Below are 24,571 nucleotides of genomic sequence, written 5' to 3'. Positions count from 1 at the left end.
AGTACAGGGTTAACAGAGTTGATCAGCACATTACTTTTTCTGTCCATTCCGGGCATTGTTTTGTTAGTATTCCATGTCAAGGGGTTAATCAGACAGTATAATAGACATCCTAATGCCAAACAACAGCACGGAAAAGCAGAACAGAACTTTTGCTTTCCCCTGGGGGAAAAGGTTTCTTACTAAAAGTTTGCTGTTGTTTGGGAGGACTCCAAAAATACTGCACTGCATCCGGGAATTATTCTTCTCAAAAGATTTCTTTTCATTTTTTGTCATCTTGAGTCCTTAAACAGCCAGTCCTCCAGAACCATCAGAAGCATCCTAATGCTGACACTTCCTTTTCATCAGCTAATATATTAAGTGAGTAACAAAAATATTTAGTCTCACAGGACTTGTATTGATAAATACAGAACAGGTTTCATTGCTAATGTGTATTTCACTAAGGCCAACTCCTCAGCTAGTGAGAATAAGGCGAAAATGTTTTTTAAAATAAAAATATACAACATTTTTATATTTTACCCCATATAACTGTAGGTACTTCTCTGAGGAATGTAAGTTAGGAGCTGCATTACTGTAAGCATTCCTCAGTGCAGAAAAGTGCTTCCCAAACACCTGTTTGTGTGACAGACACATATGGCCTTTAGTCCTCCTATTCAGGGGTCCAGATGCGAAGTGTCTAAAATCAAGCGAGCTCAGTTCAGAATTTATGGATAACAGACACCAGTGGATTGGGTGACTCTTTACAAAAATAAATAATAACCATCACATTATAGGTAGGGTATGCACCATAAATTATTTCTAAAATAGTTAAAGAAAAAATTTCTCTACAGTGCAACTTAAGAACTTCTCTCTAAAGCATCTGAACCAGTCAGATTCACACTCAAGATCTGCTGTTTGTCTTACTGCATTTTTCTACCATCTTCAACACATCAACAACGCTCTACACATGTCACTTAGCACAGAGCTCAGATTCTCTGCTGCACTTGAGTCTGTGGTTGACACAAGGGGCATTCTATTAGGAGAAACAATTGTTATGTTCTGTATTAATGTATTTACTGTCTTAGGTAGAAAAAATGGGTCCATAGGTAACCAGGTATGTAAAACCATACTCAGAAGTTAATTATAAACAGCTCACTATCCAACTGAAAAGATAAATTGAGTAGGATTCCATTGGGATCTGTCTCAGGCACTACCCAAATCATTAATGAAAACACTTAATAATGGAACATGCAACACGCTTATTAAATGCAGAGATGGTTGAACTGTGGGGTCTGCAAGCAATCTGGGAGCTAGGATTATAATTCACATTGATCTTGGCAGACTGGTAAAATAGTGCAGGGAAACAAAGGACAAGGCTGTACACAGAAACAATTACAGTGCACATTCACGATGAAGAGTAGACAGGAGGGCAAAGCTCTGTAGAAAGAGATCTGCCTATTAAATTGGTTTACAAGCAAAAAATGAATTAGCTGTATCCTACAGTAAATCAATTATCAGAGAGACACAAGATTTTACACAGGAATAGCTTCTACAGAACATCTAATCCAATTCTAGTTATTGCTGGTCAGAACTTCGGCCAAAGTAGAGAATCTGCTCTTGCTTTTCAAGGAATACACAGACTTATTGAAGAAAGCCCATAGCAACACCTAGAAGTTTAGAAAATATGACTTATGGTGATGGTTGAAGTTAAGAACTGAAGTTAAATAAGACAAGATTTGGATAGATGAAGTCATGACAATGGTCTTCAACTATAAGCAGGAACTACAAAGAAAATAATGTATCACAGCAGGCAGAGCAAGAAATCACGGATGTAAAACAGAGGAAGAGGAGTTTTCAAGGAATGGGAAGAATAATGAACAACACTGCCAAAAGATGATGTGAGGCTTCATCTTAGCAGACAAGTTAAGAAGAGTTTATACAAAGAAGCTTAAAAAAACATTTGACCAAGGCGAAAGTTGTAGCCCCTAGCAAGACAAACTCCTCAGTTTTCTCCCAGCACTCTATGAATTACTTTAAACAATCCTACTTTATTTCACAAACATAACTCTCTCAAAACATTTCAGCCACGGCTTCATCAATAGCTGATAGTGTTAAGTAGACAACATATTCCTTTACTGCATTCCTTTTCATACAATCTTGAAAGCAACAATCAATCTATAGCTAAGAATGTAACAGACTTACAGAGTGAAGTTGTGAAGTATTAAAACTGCCAATGAAAGCATTTAGAAACTATCAGTTCTACAACAAGTTATCTCAGATATGTCCCTTTGGGTACAGATTACAGTGACCGAAATTTTTTGAGCAGGGCCATACATACATTTTAATAAATAAAACTATCAGGAATAATAATGACAACATCATCATATTGTCATCATAGGTATATGCTTGCATTTTGTCTTGTGTTTCATGTGAATGTGAGAAGTAAGAAAACATCCCCAGAATTTTTTCCTCTTAATCTGATTTTTTTTCTTCTGGGAAGAGGATTTTTATTAACAAAAAGGCTCAACTGGGCAAACTACTTGCTGGCTCACAAATCTGCTTGTCTTGGAACTGCATGGTTTTCTGAAAGTCATTGGATTTGACAGAAATCAAAGAGGCAGCTTAGAGCAGAGACCTGAAAGGATTATCCAGAGATCTCTGAGATACGACCAGTTTACAGAAAAAGTACTTCAGTAATTTCGGGAATTTTAAACAAGTTTAGTGTGCTGTGGGCAAACATCCAAGTTACCATCGACTTGATGAAGACCAAAATGTAGGCACCGTGGAAAACACACTTCCTTTGCTTCACCAAGTATTTAGTTGACAAAACACTCCAAACAAGGACTTTGCTTCACGGTTAAACATTTTGGCAGCACTCTGCATTGCAAGCCTTGCACATACTGGGCCTATTTCCGAAACTTCCTGGTGGTGAGGGTCAAAAATCTTTTAAGATCGTGGATGAGTAGCAAAGTCTAATGGCGCCAACACAATGTAATTCCAGACAAGTTGGGATCTTACGAAAAAAAATCTGGGAAAATAACCGCTACTTTTGTAAAGTAAAAATGTATCTGTTACCCCATTTAGAAAATCCTGGTATCTTGATACTCTCAACACCTTACGTTTTTTTCATTTACTATTATCCATGTTCCACTGTGATTGAAAAATCTTTTAAGAGCAGTATTAAATCTTTCTTATCCGGTATCAACTGAAGAAAATCAGTAGGTTATCTTTTGAAAACAGGAGAAGCAGAACAAGTAATGCACTGTGTGTCAGCTTTTGGAGTTAAACAAGCACTTCAAAAGTAATGTTCAGGTTTTGCATTACATGCTATTATATACTGTTTTAATTTTCAGCAGTGCACAACAGCAATTCCTTTTCACCCCTTCAAGGAGGAGAAAAAGGACAGCTCTCAAAACACTTGAACAGAGCTACCAACCTCTAAGACTGATGTAAAGGAAAAAGCTGAAATACACATTATGAAGAACCACAGTTCTAATTTTCAAAGTTGACCCGTCATGCACTCAAGTCAGCACTGAGATTTCAAATAGTCATTTATTAGTGCTTAAATGAATGCTTATCTTCTTAGGTACCTCTACTTACAGTGGTGTAATCTTTAAAGGAGAGTACAGTGCACAGCTAAAAGGCATAAAATTATTTCCTCCAGAGGAAATAGGATGGAGAAGAGAGTCCTAAATTTTGATGCTTCTTTTTCGTAAGGACAGTTTCAATACATTAAAAGATCTCAAGATGGTATATTTATTAACAGAGTACCCACTGCTATAACAATTGCTAAAAACAATAGCATACTCTGAGACCACATGGAATTTAATTCTGCATGAAATTACCTGGCTGTTGTGTACACTGCTGCCTCACATAAAACAGGACAAACCATGGAAAAAAGCTTAAGAACTAATGACATGCAAACTAGATAGTGGTTCCTTAGAACAGATCATAAATTTTACCCCTTTTTTCTAATCTGTTTGCATGATGCTTGTCTTTGTAAATACACAGTTTTAGAATGCAGATCTGTTTATAGTTTTTAGACTCATTTTCTGGAGTTCATGTTACATGATGGCAGCTAGGTATTTCTATGCAAATGATTAGCTACAGAATATTTAACATCGTTGACATTTACAGTGGGCACTGTCAAATCTCAACAGTTTAACATGGAAGATTAACAGTCCTTTGAGTTGAAAAGGCTATTTCTAGCAATTTGCAAAGCATGGAAGAAAATACCATTTAGAGTAGATCCACATTTTTTTAGTGTTATTTTCAAGCCTTCAAGTATGAGATTTTTATTTTTGTATTATTTTTATGACTACAGAAGACAGCTCTACATGAAAATCTGGTATAATAATTGCACTTGAAAAACCTGAAAAACTATCCCTGTTAGTTCATTACTACTACTGTCAAAATCAGTAGCCATGCACACTCTACACATTTTTCATTTGTCTCTTATTTTCTCACCTTAAACAGGGAAGAGAACACATGAAATGTATAAACTGCACAGGAACCATCAGAATCGCACATGAGCTGGTTGATGTGACTACGCCAGGCTTCTTCTGCATCATCACATGCTGCTGGCTGAAATGCAGCAAGGATGGCAGAAAAAAATGGTGAGGGAGGAGGGGAGGCATTTCGATCAACATCTCCAAAACTAAAGGAGAAAAGAAAATAAACCATGATGAAAGCAGAAGCGCAAGGAGGTGGCAGATAAAACACACTGTAAGAGAGAGAGGTTAAATTCCATGAGCAATTACAGCATCTTTCTAAAAATACTCATGATCTTCCAAATTATTTTTGAAGATTGGCAGGACTTCAGCCACAATGAGGTAAAATCTCCAAACTGGATTCCCTATCTTCAGGCCATTCAAATCTGCATTACCTTACCCTGAGGAACCTATGTTGTTTTGTCATAGAATGGTTTGGAAAAGGAAGGCTGAAATTTCACAGGAGGATAGAACTTAGGAGGAAAACACTTATTCTGGGAAAACTTGCTTACGTTAATATACAGCAAAAGCTTGGAAAAAAATATCTTTGTGTGTACAAACAGTACACATTCTGACATGTTTGGTTTAACTCCCCCACAAACAACACATTCTTAGCACGGAGCATCACTCTTGTTCTTCATGGTGAATTAAACAGGTTGACTCTTATTTTAAAAGAGTACTAAGCTACTTGCTCCTGTGTGTTAGCCTTTGTGATAGAGAAACACTCCTGCAGCTCCCAAGAACAGGAGCTGATTCTGAAACATGTGGTACAGAGACAGAAGGCCTCTTTATGCCTTCCTACTGCTTTACTCTTCATAGATACTGACTGCTGTCTAACTCAGCATTCAAAATCTGAAGGACCTGCACATAGCATGGAAGAATCCTGATGCCTTCGTGCAGCATTTGCTGGGGTCCATGCATCATTTGGAGGATTTTTGGCAATATAAATTCCTTATGATCCATAAGCAATCAAAAGGATGAATGCATGGATAATCTGTTGAACAGTTAACTCAGCAGTATTTCTGTTACTGCAAAACTTTAAAAAGTATTTTTCTCTTTTAATGAAATATACCATGTATAAAATGACTAACTGCATAGGTGTATGCACAATTTGTATCTTGTTTCTCCTATAAGGAAAATCTTTTTCTTTCTGTAGTTGTGTGATAATTATATTGATAATTTTATGCTTACCTTTCCAGTACCCAAATGATTAAGTTAATTAACATCTTGATACCACTTTGTTGTACAGCTTAAGAGGATTTTTAGAAAATCCTCTTAGAAATAGCAGCATTTACAAGTACCTGGCAAGAGCAAATTGTTCCAGCCTGTCAACTTTCTCTTCAGTCTCTGTCATATCCAGACTGAGGCTATCACTGCATTCAAATGCTCCGGGGAGTTCATTTGTAGATGCTGAAAGCTCATCCTCATGGACTGCTGTGTCTTGCTCTGCATGTATGGCTTCAACCTAGGGAAGTGAACGATGATGTCTTAGAAAACAGCAAATTAAGAAGTTAATAGCACTAAAACCTAGAAAGTACTTAATGAAAAATAAAACGGCATGTTAAATGGCACAGATGTAAAGCTCTATAAAATAAAATACGCGAATCGAGTCACACTTCTGTAATAAGACTGTATCTGCTTAACTTGCTGTCTTAGAAAAATTTTGTTTTTAAAGGTATTTCTTCAACTGAATTGCAAGGAATTTCAGATTTCAATACACTTGGCAACATAGCAGGGATGCATTTTTTTCAGGAAGAACAATAGGGTTCCTGTTACTGTCAGGCTGTCCTTGTTAATTCTTACTTTATGGTGTCCGAGAGAGAATTAAAGACTCTCAAGATAGACTTAAAACAATCACTGTCCAGAAAACTGCATGCATGTTTAGAATTTAGGATTATTCTTAGCATGCCGTGTTTACTCAGTAACTGCCATAGAAGAGGAAGCCAAAGCATTTACAGGCCATTAAAAGGATTATGTTTCTATCACTCCTTTTTTTTCTGTCTGTTAGTACCTAAAGCTAATGGACACATCTAATCACCTCCCTTGATTTCTTCTGGAAAGCTTTTCAATTTCTCTTACATTTTTAGTCTGAACAGATTTTGTTTGAGTTTCAATCTTTTGCCTTTTGTCAACATCATCCACAACATCTCTGCACAGCAGTGGTGGTTCAGATGACTCCAGCAAGGAGGTCATAAACTCTTTATCTTTTCTATTTGAGATGTCTCATAAAGGCACGTGCTCCTGCATAGATGCACATATGCATGTACATGTGTGTTGGGAGCAAAAAAGATAGTAATATTCCTGAGTTCAAGACAGATAAAATGAACTGCAGCACAAACTGTTTATGCTTTATCGAGAAGGAGTTAGCATTAACCACTTTCAAACATGTTTGGATGGGATAGAATAAAGGAGGAAGAAAGAGGAAGCAAACATTTCACACCCACTGGAGACTAATTCATTTTTCAAAAAGAAAAAGAAAAAGAAAAAAAGTGGACTCCGCAGATTCACGTAGGAATGGAATTCACACGTAGGATTGGAATACGCTTTAGAAATAGATGAGTTTCAGTAACTTGAAAAATATGTATAATCTGAATCTGTGCATTCTCATAGCACTATTTATCACTGACTTTTGATCTCTTACAAATAATATCTCAAATTATTGTAGTCACTATCTTTAGTAGAAAATAAGCTTAATTAACTTCTTCTCATTCATGGTAACTCCTGGAATTTGGAAATAACCATTTCAGAATGCTTGCTTATTCTGCCTGTTGCTCTCATTCACTGCATATATTTAAAAGCAGAAGCGATGTTTTTGTATTTGATTATGATGCAACAAGGAAAACTTTGTGTATAGCTCTAAACAAGCATTTTCCTCTGCACTGCTGACATACCATCAGCACTCTGAAAATAAAAACTCAGACAGAAAAAGAAGCATGAAGGGGTTCAGTTTTTATGTTACCAAATTAACCAAAAATTACCTAGGTGCAATTTCAATTTTTTAACTAAAAATTGGATCACTTCTTCCTTAAAATAAACAAACTAGTTTTTCTGAGTAAAAATACAGAAGTATCTTTGACGTGAAAAACACTGAGAAGGTGCAACGTGTAAAGTTTATCAATTCATACATCCTTATAACATTGGTAAAGCCTTATTGCCTTGGGTTATGTACACTTTACCACCCCAACCTGTCTCAGGATGAGTTGAATTTGCTTGTCAATCTTGCAAGAAACTCTGCTGCAACTTTTCATCCTTTACTTTTTTACCTTTTCCAAAGCTTTTCACTTTTTGCTGAACACTGGTGCATGGCTATTATGCATTAAATCAGTAACTACAACATCAGGATGCACATGATTAGTCACGGTCACCACCTGCAAACATATCTGTTCTGGCTGCAGCTTCCTGAACTGAAATTCTGCCAACTTCTGCTGCTCACAGTTGTTACATGATAACCTGTCCACCAGCAGCTGTTTTGACAAATGGTAATCAGTTTATCTGTTCCACAACCATTACCTTAAGAAGTTCCTCTCCTTCCTGATTCTTAACTGCATTTTCCTCCTCCAGTCCTTTCTTCCTCGTAGGGAAGTTTCTAGCACAAAGAATTTGTTCCATACTCAGCACAATTCCAACCTATGTCTTACTGTCTAGAATTCTACTTTCCGTAACTTCTCTTACATGCAGCATCAGCAGTACCACATCAATTATTTGTGCGGCTGCATGTAAAAGAGATCAAAGGAAAGAACAGGAATGAAAGCTGATGATCACACAAGTCAACCATCCTCCTCCTCTGCCGCACTCTCTTACACTGCTTTCTTGCAGAAGACATTCCAACTCAAACACTGAAGAGAAAGCTTTAGTGGTAAGGTGGAAGTGTTATAAAGCCACAATAAAACCCCTGTGGATTACATTTCTGTAAGGACAGTGTTCACCTGAGCTCCCATAAACAGAAGTATTATCAAATAGAAAATGAAAGAAACCACACTCATTATCATTTACCAACCTTACATTATGTTTGTCTTCTGATTCAAGTGTCTGAAATAAACTGTGCTGAACATGGCTCTTTTATCCTTGCAAATCCTGCTACCTCCCTCCCTCCAAGATGGCTTAATATTGTGGTCACGAATTTAAAATTTCTGAGTGTCTGCCAAAAGGCAAGAACTGAATCCAGTGCACACAACCATACAATAGGTTCCCACACACAAAAAAATCCCAGTAAATACAAGCATACACCCACCCCATGAGCTAGATTTAAATCAGCACGAAGAACAAAAGAGCATTCCCTTAGAGCTGTGACTTGTAAACACTCCATGAATTCATCTTCTAATGAGTTAGTAGCATCTTGGTGTATATATAGTGCAATATCCCCAAGAAACAATAAGTATAATCTTTTAATAAAGAAACTGTAAACAAAACAGAAAGGTTACAAATGTGCCCAACGTTATATATATACTACATGATGCCATTACATTCAGGAAGTCAGAATGTACTTGCTTTCACAGATCAAACTCTTCATGAAATTATATGCAAAATAAACTTGGAAAAATGACACATGAAATCCATTGCAGCTGGAAAAGAAAGTAAAAATTTATCAACCTTGGATCCTTCAGGCACTTGGAGATTATTCATATCAGGCAAAGACACGTCAAAGCTAGATGTTCCCATATTAAAATGATGAGGGTCTGCTGAGGTTGTGTCACATGACGTAGAAAGTGAGTCAATGTGGTTTGTATCCTCGGATGGGGAAAGATTTATAATCTGTTCCAAAAACAACAAAAGGACAAAATAATTGAGTACACAGCTACCCTATCACTTAGCTTTTATGAATGTGCAAATTAGGCGTTATATCAAATGGCGCTGATGGAGGCTCTTTGTACATGCAGACATATTACAAACTTTTCATATATATATTGGAAAAACATATAAACATCTTAGAATTGAACAATGAAAACTGGACACAATTTACAAAACTGGAGTCTTCTCCTATTTCTGTAAGTATTAAATACATCAGGAAGATTTACTACTGGCCATTAATGAAAAATAGACGTATACTAATTTGTGGAAAAAAGGGTGTCTAATCAGAAGTGAATCTTCCTATGTTTTGGACTTTAAGTCTTGCATACATATGCAAATAAGGAAGAAGCAAGTAGTGAGTGTCATCTCCCAGTGTCAGACGATTAAGACTGCACCTGAACGAGAGGAAACTAAAAGCCCAGCCTATTTACAAACACAACCCTACCTACTGTTAAATTTCAAGTTAGCAACTTACTAGGTCTGAGTTCTCCAAGATCTGGCTGGTGGTCAGGTCCTCCTCCTCTGATGACTCCTCGGAGTCCTCATGGTTCATTTTGTTCAGGCTGGGCGTGCTCCCAGAAAGCTGGCTCTCCTCCAGCAGCTGCATGTCACACTTGTCCAGGCTGTCCAGAGACCGTCTCCGTACTCCCCAGTTGAAGTTGTCCATGCTCTCTCCCTGAAATTGGATACAGGGTCAGCTTCCTGCATTTGAAACTCATTGTACAAAAAAATTAATAATTAGCTCAAAGTTAGGTCGATAAATGTTTTTATGTAGAAATATAATACACATTTGATATAAATATTACTTTGTTAAGCCACAATGTAACAGGAGCATTTAAAATTTTTTCCAGTGCTTCACCTGCAGGTAAGAGCAGAAGCATGGAAATGAAAGTTAAATGAAGAGTGATTCTTTTCAGTATTAGATATTTTTCATGCATTTGCCAAATTAAGAATTTGATTTGTAAGTCCACATATACACACACCTCAATACCGTAGAGCAATGACAGGCAAAAGAAAAGTTCTGAAGCAATTTTAAGGGGTTTTTCCAATGATGTTTAAACAATAAAGAGCACAGGGCATAGCAATGTTTCAATAGTGAAACATATGCTGAAGATTTTTCATCCTTCTGTACATACGTAACCACAGTGATGAGTTAAGGTAGGTTTGAATGTACTGCTCCTACAGCACGCAAAATGTAACAGCTAAAGCAGCAAACATTTTAAACTTTTTTATCATGCTAGGCTCATATGGCTTATTTCACTTGAACTTATTTGAACTACTTGAAACTACACTTCAAAAGTATAGCATTCACTAACATTTCTTGATAATATCAGTTTTTTGCAAAAGGATACAGTCAAATGGAACAAACATTCTGTATAAACTTTTAATTTCAATCCCCCGTACACTTATATAAACTGAGTGCATTAATCAAATTGCATAACCACTTATTACGATGGTCAACTGGTACAAAGGTCACTTAATTTCTTTTATGTATAAAAATGACAAATAGTTTGCTACCATTTTTCTGATTACTTCATGTATTTTGCCAAAACCAGACCAAGTCTGGCCATGTTCCTGTCCAGCAATGCGGGTGCATCTGCAGCTGCTCCTGCCATGGACCACATGAGCTTTGGAAACAACAGAAGGTTTCTATGAGAAGTATCCAGCAACAGGTTTGGGTTTCTCTAGGTGAAAACCCTCAACGTCACATCACACAGGAAGGGAATTTACAAAGAAAGGAAACATTCATTAAAGTTGAGGGCTGACTTCTTAAAACAGGATTTTTAAAGTACCAACACTCTTAAACAAACGCACCAACTGCTGAAAATTCAAGTGGGCAGTGATCTTTTAAGTGTGAGCCTGCTGAATTTAAAAAAAATATAGTTCTGCCTAAAAATCATAAGCATTAGCAAATCACTGATTATTGAAGGACTTTATCCTATGCTCATGAAGATTGAAACCATGTACAATCAGAAAAAATACAGTCTGAGTTCAGAGAGGTAATATCTGATTTTAAACACTTGAGTAATCCATATTCAGGGCTCAGACATTTCCTGAAATGGGTGCCCCGAACTGTGCAATGTGCAATTAATTCTACAGTGACCTCACTTCCTTAACAATCAACTGACAGCCTGCACAAGTAGATCTTATTTTGCATCACTGTCCTTTAATGCAAGGAGCTTTGGAAAACGACTGGAAATAGGAAAAGCTCAGTTGTAGTTTACACTCTGCTTGCTTTTCATGAACAAGTATTAGGAAAAAAGACAAATACATTTTTGGGGAAAAAAAAAGAATCCAAAAATGCAAAAACTGCAATCTACAAGAGCATGTTGTACTAAAGAATGCACTACATTGAAGAGCAAATGATAAATAATTTGCTATGAAGCCTGATACATTTATTAGAAGAACCCTGTGTTTTCATCCAGAGACACAGCAATTTTATGCAGGAAGGGCATAAAAACCAAGATGTAAAAAATTAGATCTCTAACTCATAGAAATTGCTGTGCAGTTCTCAAGTACTTATTTTAACAAATTCTTTGGCAACTTATCCTCCTCTGGATGGACACAAGCAGCAATGGGACATGCTGCATGAGTTAATAACCTAATAAGTAACAAAGCAAAATCTATGAGCAAGCAAAGATGACCATTATTACAACTGGATCCTCAATGTTGAGGACAGCTATCAATGAACTTTTCAGCCCATGTCTGTGGGCCTATTTCCTGTCCTGTTTTAGTTCTGCAATGTGTTTAAAAAGGAAGCCAACACGAAGAGAAAAGAAGGGCATGCTATTAGAAGTGGGGAGTGAATCAAAAGGAAGAGAAAAGGATAAGAGCTGAAATAACCCATAGCTTTGGTGTTAGCATAGCCTTGCTACAGGGACACCTATATCATACTGAATTTATACAAGAGGTCAGCATGTGTACTGAGATGGACTAGGTTTTGTGGTCTGAAGCAGTGCTTATTTCACAGCAAACAAGCAGGAGGGAAGATGTATTTGAGAGGATGCTCATTTTAATCTACAGCTTGAGTGAAGACATCTCCTATCTGACAAAGCCACCAGGAAAAGAGTCACTTACAGATGTGTTTCACTGGCAGTGAGCAGCTATCACATCCAACGTTCCGCAATCATTGCCCTCGAGTACAGGAGCAAACTGGCCGTGGCAGCCACTTTAAGCAATACCACAACCCAGGGGAAGGGGAGGCACAGAAAGGGGAGACACTGAAAAGGGATATAGCCCAGGGTAGAGGAGAGTAGTGTTATCTCCTTCCTAAAGCCAGTAAGAATCATAGAAAACGTATTTCCTAAGTTTTTACCATATATAATGGCAGAGTTAATGGACTGACACAAATACTGAAGGATGTAGGCAAAAGTACTGTGTGGAAGAGTATGGCAGCACTTCCATATCACTGTATCTTCCAGTGCACAGGGATTTTGAGACAAAGATATTTCTGGGGGTTGTTTTTGAATATCGTAACTGATATTCAAGATACAAGAAACATAGATGCAAAATAATTTTTTGTCAAATCCCTTCTATAATTCATCCAAATTCTGTGTCATTGCAGCCCCCTCTAAATATGAAACTGCACCGCAGTTCACAAACACTGATGCACCTTTTCAGTTTTCTTCAGATTCCAGAAAAGGCAGTAGGAGTATGCAGCTGAATTAAGGTGTATGAACTAACTGATTTATTCTCACTGACAATAATCTACGCTTTCTGAAAAGGTCTCAAGTATCAGCTTTCATGAGATGCTAACAGGAGCCAACATACTGCAACTGAAAGGCTGGGAATTCTTTTGTTTGCACATAATACTTATACATTATACTTATCAATAGAAATGCTGATACTAGAATTAAGAAAGTTTAAAATTTGTCAAGAACACTGAAAATGTTAAAATCAGACTTAAAATGAAGCAGAATGTAATTTAAAACTAACTTTGTGAAAGAAAATACAAAATAATTCTAACACAAGACAAAACTGAAGCCCCTGTCAGAAGGGCAGGCACTCATCTGCCCACCCACCCAAACACACAGGAGGGGGAGGGCAACAGCACAACTACGAGATTATCTTATAATACAAATTTGCAAGAAGGCATAAACATATACCAGCACATCTGAGTTCAAGTAGCGTTCTTACCTGAAGTTCCTGGGTAGCAGATATAACAGATAGAAAAACAAATAGAAAGAATCTGTGTAAAATTACTGCATTAAAGACATCACAGACAAACATTTGCCTACAGTTTTAACTAATGTGATAAAAAAAAAATACTTCAACTCTTCACACCTATTTTTAAAGTTTGAAAATATTCATTAACCGTTTTCACATCTTTATTAAGTTTCAAAAAAGTTTTGTGATCGGGGGGGATAAAAGCATCACTGACCTGTTCAAATTGTAACCTTTTTTTTTTTTTTTTTGGCTCTTGCTAGTGTCAGTTTTTCCAACACTTTTTTTATTAATGCTTATTAATGTATTAAATTCAGACCTGATTTCCTTTGAGTCATTACAGATACAGATTCTACTGGGTCTGAAATTGGATGAAGGAGCAATTTCAGTAAAACACTGGTAAATCAGATTGGATCTAGACCTTGGAATACAATCCATGGCAATTTCCAAATTGCCTTTTGTATAGGACCACATTTTTAGTTCTATTTCACATAAAACTAGAACAGTTTAGTATCTTTTTCACAACCAACTTAAGACAATTGATATATTTAGTTAGGCTTCAGACTTGAAGTCAGCCACATATAGAGAACAAATCTCTGCAGGATCACAGTCCATGAAGGTGCACTGTTGGACAGGAATTATCCTGTGTAATTATACATAATCCATATATGCTTTTAACTGAAGAGAATGAAGAAATTCCTACATATCACCCACTGGTCAAACAATTATTGTATGATAATTAGTCCCAATCTTTTGTAATATCTTGAAAGCGTTTAAGACACAGAAACAATTGCATCTGGTACACACTGACAAAGGAACCCTGCATTGCCGTTTTTTATCACTGTTTGGAAAATAAAGTTCTTCCATAATATCTGCTTAATCTTTTTTCGACTAATGATGTCACTTGTTTTTTAATTTAATTTTAATTTTTTGTTGAGCAAAGCAATGGGCAGCTGTGAGCTTAAATTACATTTTCATATGGAGATTCCTGACCATAAGTAAGGACTCTGTGACATCTCCTTCCATTCATTCGTCCTTTCTTTCATTGGAAAATAAGTTAAATTCAGATGCCAGTTCACAGTTGAGGGGTCAGTTTATCTTAAATAATTCTACTAGTGGAAAAAACTGATTATTTCTTCCTGTACATGTTTTTCTCAAGGCTAAGAGTGTTGCCTGAGAATATTCATGTTAAAATCCATGTCCAAATTATGCAATTGGTTAAACAGTTAAGTATGATGAACATTTGCACTCTTCACAAGAGCTGTCAATTCCAGAACATTTAAATAGCAACAAAACTGTTAGACTTGTTTGGCACCCAAGTACAAAGATATACTTCAAATTTTATATAAGCAAAGAGTGCAGCACACCAAATTTGAGCACTTTTCCAACTTCTTCCCTTCAGCAGTTTAGCTACCAGGCAATCTGACCTGTGAAGACTTGATCTGGGCCCCCGGGGTTCTGTTTTTTTTTCTGTATGAAATGATGAAATCACTGACAGTGTCAGCAGAATGAAAGGTGCATCTCTCTAAGAATTAGTGATTTCATCAGCAGTTGTAGGAGTACCAACAGCCTGAAGGTCTGAATTTGTATTTTGGAGGGTTATTCATGAACCAACAGATTTGGAACAATTTTATGCTTTTTAAAATCTCAAAATATAACTTGTTAACAATTTAGACCTTCAATATTGTGTTTGAAATAAACTGAATTAGAAGTGAGCTCACTTAAAAGGTATTAGAACAGCAGCTTTATCTTCCAGTAACAGTTCTGCAGTGTTTCCTAAAGCCGACTCAAAAAGGAAGGGTGTGGTAGCCTGTCACTGTTATGCTACTGAAGTAAACAGTAAGTGAACATTAGAAATAATCTCAACACAAAATGAAGTTTATAGTTACACAGCTGAAGCTTCATATTACAAAAGGACTACAGCTTTTAGTACAAATAATGTGGAAGTATTTTAATAAAAAAGATGTTTTAGATAAAATGTACTGTACCTCCCCATCTTCCAGCTCAACATCTAGGAAATCAAAGTCCCTAAAGACTCTGAATTGTTGTTCACTGTTTGAATCATCCATATTCTCCTGCTCCCTTGCTCCGTCTTCTGAGGACACCAAGCTTGTCTGGTGCTCAATCAAATCCAAATCACCACAGGAAGAAAAAATCACCTACAATTCAAAGGACTGCTTGTTACAAACTGTTCCCTATGGTTGTTTCTTCCTAAAAGCTGTAATTGGTTATTCAGAAGGCTGTATTTCCAGTACACACCTAATTCCTTCACTGAGTATTTTTAGAACACTCTTTATTATTTATGTTGGACAGGTGCCTTCAGATTAAACTTGTGCAAAGAAACAATTTCATACTGCAGGAACACGTCCAAGAATATTACAGCTACCTCCTAATGGCTGCAGATTGATGTTGCCTGAAATGTTTGTATGCATTTACAGGAACAATATTCAGAGAACTTTGCAACACAGATACTGTCAAGGGAATGAGATAATAATAATAATTAAAAAAAAACTAGTTAACAATGATGTTTAAAATCTGTCAAGATTAGAAATACAATCAGAAGATAATTTTTCCTTTCCTACTAAAAATAATTATACATGCAATTTAGCTGTGAAAATGCCCGTCTTGTAGAAATGAAAGATCTGTTCATCAGAATACAACTGATACATAAACTATATTCAGAAGAGGGTTTAGAATTTTTTTTTTGTAGAAAATATTTAATAATTATTTCAAGAATGTCCTTAGATGATCTATTGCCTGTTTCTTAGCACAAGAAAATATTAATTTTTAAAAAGTAAAGTTATAAGTACTACCTAACAGAAAAATCAGACTCCACCTCAGCTTTAATTCTGTAATTTGATTACGTACTTTATAAAGGCTACAGACTGGTAATACCAGAGGTCATTACTGTACACACTTAGCTGTCATATATCAAACTTCTAGCAACACATCTCTCTCAACAAAAAGGCACGTAGCTCTGTAAGTAAATCATCCTTAAGTAAGAAGGCCATTCACCCAAGGGCCAGTACACTGAGAACTGCAGTATGAGCCAGTGTAAACCAGAATGACTGCAATATGACATTAAATTATACAAATCAGATCAGCAGCACTGGGAAATATAGTTCTTCACATTTAAAGTTCTGGGTGCGAAGGTACACAGAAATGGTCAATGGAAGGCTACTTACTGAAGGGTTTTTACTCAGTCCAACTTCCTGACCACACAGAGAAAGGACATGTACCAGCTTTTCCTTTGTCCTTTTCTAGAAGACAAGACATTTCTCAAGTTAGCATTTTTCAAGCCACTCATTCTTCTGGTGGCTAGAAATAAAAAAAATTAATTAAAAAAACCAATCAACAGTTCAGTCATTCAGTGCTCTCAGGGTTGCTCCCAGAGCAACTGTACATACAAAGAGAAATAAAAATAGCTCTTAATTATTTTAGTGCTTATTATTTTTAAATTAGCCTAGTAAGCCTAATAGCAAAACATTAGATCCTGTGGATAACTTCAGAAAGGACAGTTTAGAAGTTTCCAATTAGGCATGTATATAATTATGATCTGCAAAATTAAGGGCTGAGTCATTCCTATATAATCTGCTATGTTAAAAACAAAAACCACACCAAAAAAACCAAGCCATTAATTATGCATTACAAAAAAAACAATATACATTTATTATGCATAGTTTTAACTTGAAGCTAGAAAAATCAGTAACATAATCAAACATTACTTTCAGGAATGTTGTTCCAAGGAATTCTTTTTGTACATTTCCCAAGAAAACAACATTTAGAAAACAGCACTTGCAGTCTGTCTGCTCTCCTCGCTGACACCTGAACTCACCCATCAGCTGAGTCATCTGACATTGAGGTCTACAGGTTAAAAGAATGCCATATGGAAACAAAACATAACTCAGTTCATTTCTGAATCCGAGAGAGATATTTAGCACACACAGCCTGGAATCCAATTTGTGTTAATTCAATTGCTCCAAGTGCAACTATTAAGGAATAGTGGGCTATTTTAAAGGAGTTTACCTGAGAGTACTGTGGTCTCTTCCAGCTCACAGGAACAAGGACATTGGAGTTAGATCCTGATGAGGTTGAAGAAGTGCTTCGGGTGACAGCCATTGCCCTGGGTTTACCATCTCGTCCAGAAGAACTCTGCAGCTCATCATACCGCCTCCCAATAATTGGAGTCTTAAACAGAGAGTAAATATTCACTAATACAACGCAGTGCTCCAGGAGGAACTTAAAATGGGGCCAATCACTTCAGTTGCAGGAAAAGATTGCTCTGAACATCACAAGCATGGGTGAAAGAAGGAGTGTAGCAAATTTTATGTCACTTGGTATGTGCATTACTTTTCACTGTGAACTCTCAGTAGCTGCTGCCATCCCTAGTAGCTTGTGCTTGAATTAAAAAATAGCTAACATTCAAAGAAACTGTCAAAACATTTTATAACATAAGAAGTAACCCAAAAACCCGTAATTTCAACAATAAAACCAGAAAGTTTATGAAATTTATTTCAAATCCAGATTAAGATTACTGAGCAGTCTGGCCCCATTTTAATGCACAATGAAATTCTTGGATTCATGACAGTTCAGCATTTACTAGAAATTTCATGTTCCTACATGAAAAAAAAAAAGCCCTTTATATCAATATTCTGACTATTACCTACACAAAGAAATCCATAATGCCACAAGCAATCACACAGACATGCAACTATAACTTGAATGATTTGCCCATTAAAGCCAGTAAGACCATTCAATTCTACAAAATCAAAAGGTATACAGGATCTTCAGGATAACCACTCCTGTAAAGGAGTTCAAATTATCTCTTCTATCATAGAATCACCCAGGTTGGAAAAGACCTCCAAGATCATCCTGTTGAACAACTCAACTACCACCATTATTTCCCCTAAACCATGTCCCTCAGTACAACACATCTAAATGTTTCTTGAAAACTTCTGGGGATGGTGACTCCACCACCTCCCTGGGCAGCCCCTTCCAACACCTGACCACTTTTGGAGGAGTTTTTCCTAACGTCCAACCTGAACTTCCCTTGGCACAACTTAAGGCCATTCTCTCTAGTCCTACTGCTAGTTTCCTTTATTTCACAAATTTTCCGTTGTCTCAAGGAGCTACAACTTGTTTAAGGAACTACTGAATGACAGGATTCACCAAGGTGTTAAGCAGCAGAATTACAAGAAGTACCTCTGAAATATCAAAATGAAACTCTAACGTCTTCCCTGGCAGCTCCTTGGAAGCACTGTTCCACACTCGATGTATTTCCATTTTTGAAAGATCATTGTGTTGATATGATGGTAGAACTAAACTGGCAGAACGAGAAACTACCAGCTTCAGGATATTCAAAGCTTCTCTCCAGTGAATGCTCTAGAAATAGACATATTTAATCAGCAAATGAAAGATTCACATATTTTCATAACTATTTACAAATTTGCAGTCATATTTTTGACACATAATAAGAATGCGGACTTGGAATAATACTGTTTATTCTCTGTCTTGACCAGTGACTAAATATATATTTACAGAACAGCTAAGCAGAAACTAAGCCCCTTACCTAAGATACCACTGTTAGGGAACTATCCTGCAAAGTGGGGGACCTGAAAGAAAGGCCAGTTTGGCAGACAAAGGATTTAAACTTCCAACTGCATGCCCTGATCATTAGGAATAGGTGCCACTGCAGATTCTGCTTAACAGAAAAACTGATTGAAAACAGGCACTTTATAGCTGTGATTTCCTAGTAGAGATGGGTGCTTTCCACTCAGCAAGAGTCAGGTGCACAAGTTTCTAAAAGGAAGTGCTTATGCCACATTTCCCTCACACTAATTCTTAAAAAGAGTGGTCAGTCAGGATCTGCCTGGTATCAAGCTGCTTCCCAAAGCAATATAGCTGCAGTTTAACCCTTCCCACACAGAGAACACACAGCTGGGCATCTTATCTGAGGACACACAGCCTATTAGGCGTAAGGATGTTTATTAATTAGTTATCACAGTGGATGTTCTCAGTACTTACAGCTAACATAGTCTTAAAATCATACAAAGAAAATCAATATACTAAATACTGTAAAGTTCCTATTTTAATACAAAGGAGAAATTTACCTGTACATATTTTTCAATAGTTTTTAGCACTTCCATGTTGAACTGTTTGACAGGAATAGCTGACAGGTCCATATAGCTGAGAAGACTGTAGATCATCTGCAAGAGGGACTGCTGCATGCTGGGAAGACCCTTTTCTAGCAGCTGTTAAAAGAAGTGAAGTGATTATAGATAAATTTTGAGACCTTCTTCCTTAAAGGAAAAGTTACTAGTTTCATGAATCGTACTTTTATTGTTAATCTCTCCTCACCCCCTCATTTTGCAATAGCATTTTACAAACATTTTACAAGAGATGATGATAGAAGTGTGAAATAAGCTAGAGCATTAAGCTGAGAGCCAAATGCCAGCCTGTTTTGATTATGAAGCATATCTTCTATATACGCTTGCCCTAACTTATCCAGAAAACAGATTCTACAGATGAGTAAACTGGCAGGTAATATTTACACATTAATGGGGGAAGTACATCCAATAAAAACAGGGGAGTACCTTTATATTTCTGCCTTTGCTGAAAGTCAAGGAGAAAAAAAAACCAACATGCTAAAGAAACAAAACTACTACTATTCAGACATTGATATTTACCCAAATATACTTCATTGCCACTGCTCACTAGCTGTAACTGCCAAGGAAACACTTTCTGCTAAGAAGGAGATGGATTCCCTGGAGTCTCCTTATGTACACACTAATACAAAGAGGGGCTTGATCTAGATCCTGGAATCTTGGAACACCTGAATGTATATACGGGAATACCACAATGAAGCTTGGAAACAGAACTGTGCTCAAACATATACATGACTAATTCAGGATCCATACAGACAGACACGTTATGTTTGCTTGTGGGTGAAAGAGCTGAACATTGCCTGGAAGGCAGCACATTCTTTCATTGCTGACAGCTACTGTCCCTCCCCACAAATTTCAGAGGCAGTTAAACGTTAGCGCTAAAGGTACCAGGAGCTTCAAGATTAGAAACTACCTTTACATTCAGGCCAACTTCATCTAGCACTGATTAGAAGATCTAGAAAATTACTTTTAAAAGACTTCACAGTGTGTCATGTCATCAGTCTTCCAAAAGACAAAAATGCCAACTGTTACTCAAGAAGACACTAGTAATTTACTAGATGAACTCACTGCCCTGAATGACCTGACAGGCTTTCTATTGAATGATAATGTTTCATGCCAGCAGAAATGCTCAGGTAAAGCAGACTATGTAATCCCATGAAGTATCTACTGATTTCTTTCACCAGTAAAAAGGAGCAGTAAAACAAAGTACGCAAGCTCTACTATAGCACAATAGATAGAACTCACCATGCTTTATCCATTCTTCTACAAAAAGACAGTAGGAAATTTTGAAATTAAAGTTTCTACAAGGTAAGCAGCTACAGTCCATCAATACCTTTACTGAGAGATAAATGTGCTTAGCAATTTTTCAAAACAGCGTTATAGGCTTTTTCTTGTGTTCCATTAGGATCTCGAATCTGTCCTTATACACTGTTTCATATTATCCAGCACATCACTTGGTACATTGTTTAAGCATGAAATAAAGGATGGCCAGAAACAATCTGGATGAGAGGAAGGAATTCTGTGTTCTCAAGCAGAGGTTTTTACATCAGATAATCACTTTTTTAAAAGGAAAATGAATTCTTGGGTAATAGTGAGATTTTCTCCTCTGTAACTGGCAAGAAAACTGTTCTAGGAAAGCTTCCAATTTCCATTCAGTTTTGTATAAGTTTGTTGTCAACAGAATCATTTGGCTTAAAAAGATCTTTCTCCCTCAACTTTATAAACATTTGTGGACTACGTCAGTTTTCATCTGATGTAATTATGCATGTGGTTTTTGATAGTTCAAGTGTATTTGAATGCATCATGAATATCTCATGAGAACTGAAGTGTGGTAAGGAATAACAACTTTAAAACTCATTTAAAACAGTAAGAATTCTTTGGCTATGATAAGTAACAAAACCAGCAGCAAGGTGGAGTTTAGATAACACATCATTCAGATCAGTGAATTCCAGGACAAGGTGGTTCCACTACATTTGCAAAATGAAATCTAACTCTTCTCAGTCTTTGACTCTGGTTCCTATGAACTGTTTTGAAAACTTGTAGATCCCTCTCTAGGGTAAGGTAGGGTTTTTCTGGGTCTAGGGTAGCACACTCTGTTAGCTCAGTTTCCTGAAGCAGATGTTAACTAGGAAGTTGGTGGAAAGCAAAGCCTTCTCCTCCAAGGGCTGCCAGGGCTGTCTGCTGCTGGTTGAATGAATACTGCCTTTGTCTCTCCAAATCTGGCAGCACTTCTCAGGCTACATTTATCAGGCAAAGAAATGCCTTCCTTGTGCACTGAGGTGAGAACATAGAAGGTATCTCACAAGCCACACCCAGTTGACAAGGTAGCATTGGGATTATACCTGATCTAGGATGTGCTTCACCTTGCAAGGCAGATGCTTTAACTTCTAGTCATTCCTTGGCTTCGAAGGGGTTATTAATGTTCATGTTTCCAAACAGGCAGTCCTCTAACAAGGAGGAGTGAACATCTACCATAGGCACATTACAATCTGTGTGTGCTTCCTGCCTTTTCTCCTGTATTGACTGTTTCAGCCTAAGAATGATCCTGGTCTAACAAATTGCTAGTTTAACACAAGACCCATGCTAACTCAGATATGCTTCTAGGATGATTGTACTCTCATGCTGCAAGGTTGACTTTTAAACATGAATATGCAAAAATCTAACATAAAATCAAGTAGGCTTCTAGCTATTTGCTTGTATACTCATTTTTGTAACAGAGGTTCAAAATTCTACTCCACTGCAAAGCAATTATTTTTCCTCATCTGTAAACTGAGATCCCCAAATATTTGCCTAGATGAAATTTCTCATTTTCCATGGCTGTAGCTGTAGAATTGAGTAAGGAGCACTGCCTGCCACTGCAAGGTTTGGATACTATTGAAATGTCTCATTTTAAGCCATACAGCTCATACCCTTATAGCTGACAAGCAATTATCTGCCATCAAACAGATTAATGAAAGTTTTTGTCTAAATGGCAGTAATTGAAGCTTTTGTCTTTTGCTGAGAGCATTTGTTCTCACAGTTGTAATAATTTGTGGCAGAAAGACCCCTTCTGAAGGTGAACCCATGTGTGTGGAGGTGTCACCACTGCAACATTTACGTTTTTATTTCTAAGCTCTGTACATTTCCCTACAGTACCCTACAGGCTCAAGCACTGGGGACTGAGCCAGGATTGTTATAGCACAGGCTTTATAACCAGCAGCTATAACATTCAACTGGAGGTTGCCCAGTAAGGCTCTCAACCCATTCAGTTGTACATATTTACAGTGTATCCCACAATTGCTTTACAGGAGACAGCAGAACATTTTTTGTGCTGCTCTGGGGATCAGTTAATGAGAAAAGGAGAAAAACACCCAGAATGCTGGAGAAGTCTTTCCATGGCTGCACAGCAGGCTGAACAAGATGGTTGCTTGTCCCTTGCTACTCGTTCAGACTGGCAGCTACCCTGTGCCCATGCAAACACTCCCCAGACATGACTCAACAGAGCTGCAGTCAATGTAAATATGGAGAAAGGAAGTCGTGCTTACTACTCTGTCATCCTGTGATGATGGTGTTGCCTGAGGAATGTGACTTAATTATGGTCAAAAACCTGCCTGACTTGCTGTTCATATAGTAGCCTGGTGCTAAACTACATTAAAGGGGAAGTGCCTAAGACCATATTAAGGCAAACGAAGATCACATTCAACAGCCTTTGTGGAAATGCAGCAACACCAAGAATTGTGCATACAACACTAAAGGTAAAACAGAGGGGCAAATGCTTTCCTAAGGCTGGGAAAACAAAGGAGAAAGAGCTTAGACCTCGGTATTTATAGCATTTGTTCATTGGAAATTCAAGTTTGCCAATGAATAAGATCACTAATTCTGGAGGAATCAGAGCTGGCATATTTGAAGAGCTAATAGCTTTTCAGAGTCTCTGAATTTAGAAAACAGAAAAATCTCAGGTTCTTGGTTTAGTTTCTAACAGAAGGGTCATGGCTCTCACCATCAGTGAAGATCTGACACGACTGTTAGAGCTCTCGTCTGCAAGCACGGTGATTAATTGCAACTTGAGGGAGAGCCAAGCATGCCCCAAAGTCTGAGTGAGGGTGAGCAGCCTGGACCCCTAAGTTTTGAAAATATGTGGACAGTCAATATCAGAGATGTCTGCTGACTTTTCTTAAGCTTTCTGACAAAGAACGTGGTTATAAGAAACATTAATTTCTAACAGTAAATCTGTTTCTTCTCTGTTATTTCTGCTCTTTACTCTTCATGTTGAATAATAGTTACAGAGATCCCCCAGTAATCTCACAAAATTCAGCTCTTTGGTTATGCAAAGAGAAAGGTTAAAACTGCAAGAAGTCTCTGAAAACTTACCTCAGCCAAATATGTAACCATATTCAAAGTAATATCAGCAAATGCTTCGTGAAGATAACGGCAAACCACATTCACCCAGGTAGCGCAGTCCCTTGTGTAGCTGTGCGTTTTATAAAGGGTCATGACATGTGCAAGATTTGATAGCTTGGGGTTCTTTTCCTCCAAACAAACCTAAGTACATATAAATTTCAAAACACATTAAGAACAAATTGCATTTTAAAGATTTGAAGATGTACAAAAGAGTAAATAACTTTCATACCTGTGCAATCCTTTCAGCTACGTCTTTACAAAACTGGTTTGGGCTGTCAAAATGCTGAATTAAATGGGGCAGAAGACACAAAACATTCAGTGGAAATCCTAGAACAGGAAAATAAAGATTAGAATGGATATTCCTGATGGTAACAGTCACAGCAATCTTTAAGATGGTATTTTTGGGACAGGTCACAGTTTCAGTATTACATTACCCATAAACTCACACAGATCCTTGTCAAATTGTTCACACCACTGCCACACCACACTTGTCTTAAAGGGAGACTTAGTTTGAAAATCCAGTCTATCAGTTAGGCACCAATATGTTATAAAGCATGAACCTACTTCTGCAAACAGTAATACCACAGAAACAGGTATTTACAGGATATC

At 37.2% G+C, this 24,571-nt stretch overlaps 1 protein-coding gene across 6 annotated transcripts in view; it reads right to left on the bottom strand.

Moving 5' to 3' along the window:
- The window catches only part of FRY (FRY microtubule binding protein), a 206,952-nt gene that overhangs the window by 15,616 nt on the left and 166,765 nt on the right, over positions 1-24,571 (bottom strand). For 4 of the 6 annotated variants that reach the window (XM_042867645.1, XM_042867639.1, XM_042867642.1 and 1 more), the window contains exons 45-56: positions 24,192-24,289; positions 23,933-24,103; positions 19,529-19,669; positions 18,621-18,800; positions 17,445-17,606; positions 16,604-16,678; positions 15,407-15,577; positions 13,392-13,400; positions 9,730-9,930; positions 9,057-9,218; positions 5,768-5,931; positions 4,444-4,633 (exon numbers count right to left, since the gene is read on the bottom strand). In XM_042867645.1, the coding sequence (XP_042723579.1) occupies positions 4,444-4,633; positions 5,768-5,931; positions 9,057-9,218; positions 9,730-9,930; positions 13,392-13,400; positions 15,407-15,577; positions 16,604-16,678; positions 17,445-17,606; positions 18,621-18,800; positions 19,529-19,669; positions 23,933-24,103; positions 24,192-24,289 (1,724 nt within the window). The remainder of the gene's footprint in view (positions 1-4,443; positions 4,634-5,767; positions 5,932-9,056; positions 9,219-9,729; positions 9,931-13,391; positions 13,401-15,406; positions 15,578-16,603; positions 16,679-17,444; positions 17,607-18,620; positions 18,801-19,528; positions 19,670-23,932; positions 24,104-24,191; positions 24,290-24,571) is intronic. The other 2 variants (XM_042867640.1, XM_042867643.1) reach the window with 1 other exon arrangement.

Source organism: Lagopus leucura, unplaced genomic scaffold, assembly GCF_019238085.1.
Source record: "Lagopus leucura isolate 7727_CA_CO unplaced genomic scaffold, USGS_WTPT01 Super-Scaffold_100001, whole genome shotgun sequence".
Classification (NCBI taxonomy): Eukaryota; Metazoa; Chordata; class Aves; order Galliformes; family Phasianidae; genus Lagopus; species Lagopus leucura.
This window is presented reverse-complemented; position numbering and strand designations above follow the sequence as displayed.